Genomic DNA, 5,197 nt, shown 5'->3' on the forward strand with positions numbered 1-5,197 from the left:
AGGGCTTGGCTCGGTGTGTGTGTGTGTGTGTGTGTGTGTGTGTGTGTGTGTGTGTGTGTGTGTGTGTGTGTGTGTGTGTGTGTGTGTGTGTGTGTGTGTGCGTGCGTGCGTGTGTCCAGGAAGAAACGTAGGCTAAATCTCCGAACAGCGCCTAATAATAATTTTTAAAAAACTGCTTCACATAGGCAATTTGTGTCGCATTGGTAGTTGATAGGGATAGGAATAGAATAGCCTATACTGTGGGTGGCTTCATGCAATTGTATTCCCACTTTTCATTGTATTATGAGCACGGCGGAGGCGGAGGTGGAGGGTGGTGGTGAGGTTGGTTTAGCGTGTGGTGGGGACGCAAGCGAAGGCGCTGCTAGTGCTACTAATAATTCCCCCAGCAACAACCACAACCAGGAGCGCCACACCTGGGATGATGAAGCCGAAAAAGGACGCACATCCCCGGCTAAAGATGGTGATTTTGAGGAGGATGGAGAGAAGGACAACCAGACAGAGAGTGGAGAGGCGGGAGAGCGATGCCAAAGCCCCAGAGATGGATCGTTTGAGGCGGACACTTCTTCGCCCTGTGAGGGGGTGGAGGTGGAGGTGGAGATGGATGGGGCGGTCGGGGGAGAATCGTGTAAAGCGCCCCCGGCTATGCATTCAAACAGCAGCAGCGAGACGTGCATCCCTACACCCAGCTGTCGGATATGCTTCCAAGGCGCAGAGCAGGTTAGTTAGAATTTATTTGACTTATTTGACGTATACAGACTATACATTTGTATTTAAAGGTGCTATGAGGAACTTTTAAATATTTCTGAAACAGTCTAATTTTTCCTCTGAGGATAATTAATGACATGTAACAGCAAACGAGACCATCAGTGCTAACTGCAAAGCATGCTATTTTATATAGTTTTTCTTAATCTCATGGGTATGCTCACGCCCAGGAACAACAGATGGCATAGTAAAAAAAACTACCGCTTTTGTCCAAAGGGGTGCGCTAGAATGAACACAAACTGAAAGTTCCTCAGAGCACCTTTAAGATTATGGTAAATGGTAAATGGACTTGACTTATATAGCGCCTTCTAGCCGATTTTCTCAGCCCCAAAGCGCTTTACATATCTTACCACATTCACCCATTCATACACACACTCATACACCGATGGCAGTAGCTGCCATGCAAGGCGCTCTCTGAACCATCGGGAGCAATTTGGGGTTCAGTGTCTTGCTCAGGGACACTTCGACATGTGGCGGGGAGACGGGGGATCGAACCTCCGACCCTGCACTCCAGAGGCGATCTCCCTACCCACTTCGCCACTGCCGCCACTACAATTCATACTCATAGGTTAACCGGTAAATGTCCTCGCTGACACTTTATTGTCTGTCTTGCTGCCATCATCAATTTAAACGTCCTGCTTTTGTGAGTGGTGGAAAAAGATTGATTGATTGATTGATTGATTGATTGATTGATTGATTGATTGATTGATTGATTGATTGATTGATTGATTGATTGATTGATTGATTGATTGATTGTCTTTATTTCGAACATGCAAGCAAAAGCGACTGTGGCTCAGGTGGTAGAGCGGGTCGGCCGATGATCAAAGGGTTGGAGGTTCGATCCCCGCCCTGCCACCTGTGTCATAGTTGTTGTGTCCTTGGGCAAGACACTTCACCCACCTTGCCTCGTGTGAATGTCGATAGCTAGCCTGCTATCGGTGTATGAATGTGTGTGTGAATGGTAACGTGGGAAAGGAAAACAGGTCTCCCTTGAAAAAGAGTCTTCGGTCTCAATGGGATTTACCTGTAGAAATAAAGGTAAAAAAAAATAGTAATTTAAAATCAAATAGTAATTTTGTATAGCTAAATTAAAAAAAAATAAAAAAAATAGACACTTTCCACATGCTCGAAAGAGGGTAGGAGGAAGTACAATTTTTTTTAATCTAGTCCTACCCCTTGACAGATCAGTTTAGCCTGCCCTGGATAGTTCATATTTTGTTATAAACGTGTCAGTATATATATATGGTAAAAAGCTAGAACAAGTAGGATTAACTAGAGTGAGTGTGAGGTCATACATAATACTGCATTGTGATTGGATGACAGTAGCCGTAGCAACTCCATTTAATTACATTGAAGTGAAACCTGCTGAGTGGAAGCTTTCACAACGGGATGGGAAACGGCCTAGGACCCATCACTGAGACACAGTCGCTTTATGGTCAATTTCTTCAATATGTGCCAGACACACACACACACGGAGACAGACAGACACACACACACGGAGACAGACAGACAGACAGACAGACAGACAGACAGACAGACAGACAGACACACAGACAGACACACAGACAGACACACAGACAGACAGACAGACAGACACACAAAAACAGACAGACAGATGGACAGATGGACGGACAGACAGACAAACACACACACACACAGACAGACAGACAGGCAGACAGACAGACAGACAGACAGACAGACAGACAGACACACAGACACACAGACAGACAGACAGACACACACAGACAGACAGACAGGCAGGCAGACAGACACACACACACACACACACACACACACACACACACAGACAGACAGGCAGACAGACAGACAGACAGACAGACACACAGACAGACACACAGACACACGCACACACACATGTGCAACATGAAGAAAATTATTTATTTACAATATGTGCAATATGCAGTAAACTGAAGAAATTGGAACGCACATTATAAGTGTGAGTGTGTGTGTGTGTGTGTGTGTGTGTGTGTGTGTGTCTGTGTGTGTGTCTGTGTGTGTGTGTGTGTGTGTGTGTGTGTGTGTGTGTGTGTGCAATATTAGGCCATTACAGAAGCACAGCCATTCAGAACCAGAACCAAAATAAATCCAAAGATATAATCTTAATGTGTCCTTAAAGGAGAAGTGAGCGATATATTTTTTTGGTTAATATACCTGTTAAATCTCTACATTCATACATCAATCACTTAAACAGTATGCACAGTTCATAACACAGGTCTCTATCTATCTATCTATCTATCTATCTATCTATCTATCTATCTATCTATCTATCTATCTATCTATCTATCTATCTATCTATCTATCTATCTATCTATCTATCTATCTATCTATCTATCTATCTATCTATCTATCTATCTATCTATCTATCTATCTATCTATCTATCTATCTATCTATCTATCTATCTATCTATCTATCTATCTATCTATCTATCCAGCTATCTATCTATCTTAAACAGTATGCACAGTTCATAACACAGGTCTCCCAGTCATTCAGCTTTGCAGTAATTGCCAGATAGAATTTCGAGAACTATCCCTCCCTGCTCTCCATCGCGGCACTATCTGATGAAGACGGCTGTGTGTTCATGTGGTGGTGACGTAGGGACGAGGGAGGGGACTGCTGTGTGTTCATGTGGTGGTGACGTATAGGGACGAGGGAGGGGACTGCTAACTGCTAGTCACTGACAGGAAGTTATAGCTATCAGGACCAAATCACTTACTGAACCTTTAAGAACACTAAAGGAATACTTCACCCATACGGAACCGGCGTTCTATCATTATAAAATCGCTATTACTGACATGACACTAGTAAAAATATAGGGTTAGACAGTGAGACCATAAAAAAACACTCTATCTGCCTTTTCTCAGGCTAGGATGATCCGATTTCTAAAATATTTTGCACATTTATACTACATAGGATCTCAGAGTTCAATACACCTTCATATTTCCACCAGTGAAGTAGGTCTTTAATGATGGGACAGAATTTAAACAAAAAAAATTCAACAACACAAGACCTTGAACTGTCTGCAGTAGTTTCAGTACCATGGACAGCGCATACAGAAACACAGGCATAATAAGACATTTGTTTATTTTACTATTTAAACAGCTATTTCCAGTGGTAGAGGGGGGGAAAAGGAGCTTGGGGTGCTTGTGGTGTAGTGATTAGACACCCCCCCCCCACCCCCCCTCCGCCCCCACTCATAGAGTCTCAGTCCTCTTCACAGCAGACCCGGGTTACAATCCAGCCCGGGTCGTTCTCTGCATGTCATTCCCCTCTCTGACACATTTCATCTCTGTCTCTACAAAACTGTCTAATAAAAGAGAAGAAAAATATTTAAAAAAAAATCTATATACAGCTCCGGAAAAAATGAAGAGACCACTCCAAATGTTCAGTGTCTCTTGTTTTACTCTTTAGAGGCATATGTTTGAGTAGAATGAACATTTTGATTTTATAATATAAAACTACTGACAACATTTCTACCAAATTCACAATAAAAATATTGTCATTTAGAGCATTTCCATGAAGTAATGTAGGGATAAAGATTGAAGAAAAATCCAGACTGGTCTCTTAATTTTTTTCCAGAGCTTTATATACAATATATCATCCCAAAGAAATGCATCAATCTCATCTGTCTGCACGTTTTCCTGGCGGTGAACGGACGGATGTTGAGAGACGAATGGTCATTGTGAAACTGGACACTGTGCAGCCTCTGTGTGACAGCAGCTATAGCTTCAATGAGTGAATTATTGTCCCCCTATCTCTCTCTCTCTCCCTCTCTCCATCTCTCTCTCTGTCTCTCTCTCTGTCTCTCTGTCTCTTTCTCTCCCCCTCTTTCTCCCCCCTCTCTCTCTCCCTCTCTCTTTCTCTCTGTCTCTTTCTCTCTCCCTCCCTCTTTCTGTCTCTCTCTTTCTCTGTCTCTCTCTCTGTCTCTCTCTGTCTCTCTCCTCTCTCTCTCCCTCTCTCTGTCTCTCTCTCTGTCTCCCTCTCTCTTTCTCTCTGTCTCTTTCTCTCTCCCTCCCTCTTTCTGTCTCTCTCTTTCTCTGTCTCTCTCTCTGTCTCTCTGTCTCTTTCTCTCTCCCCCCTTCTCTGTCTCTCTCTTTCTCTCTCTCTCCCTCCCTCCCTCCCTCCCTCCCTCTGTCTCTCTGTCTCTTTCTCTCTCCCTCTCTCTCTCTCTCTCCCTCTCTCTATCTCTCCCTCTCTCTCTCTCCATCTCTCCCTCTTTCTCTCTCTCTCTCTCCCTCTCTCTCTCTCTCTCCCTCTCTCTCCCCCTCTCTCTCTCTCTCCCTCTCTCCCTCTCTCTCTGATTCATGCACAGAGGAAATAGAGGAGTCAGGGGTACTAAAAATGCCTAAGTGAATATCCTGTCTCCTGAACGTGGGCTATAGCCTATTAGCAGAGATAATCTAATAGCACTACCTC

General features: G+C 43.8%; 1 protein-coding gene across 1 annotated transcript in view; it reads left to right on the top strand.

Moving 5' to 3' along the window:
- Positions 1 to 282: 282 nt before the first annotated feature.
- marchf11 (membrane-associated ring finger (C3HC4) 11) overlaps positions 283 to 5,197 on the top strand; it is a gene marked incomplete at both ends in the record, with an annotated part of 10,953 nt that continues 6,038 nt past the window's right edge. Inside the window, one exon of the mRNA XM_080034156.1 lies at positions 283 to 717. Coding sequence (XP_079890282.1) covers positions 283 to 717 — 435 coding nt within the window. The remainder of the gene's footprint in view (positions 718 to 5,197) is intronic.

Source organism: Ammodytes marinus (assembly GCF_949987685.1).
Source record: "Ammodytes marinus genome assembly, chromosome: 9".
In the NCBI taxonomy this organism is placed as follows: domain Eukaryota; kingdom Metazoa; phylum Chordata; class Actinopteri; order Uranoscopiformes; family Ammodytidae; genus Ammodytes; species Ammodytes marinus.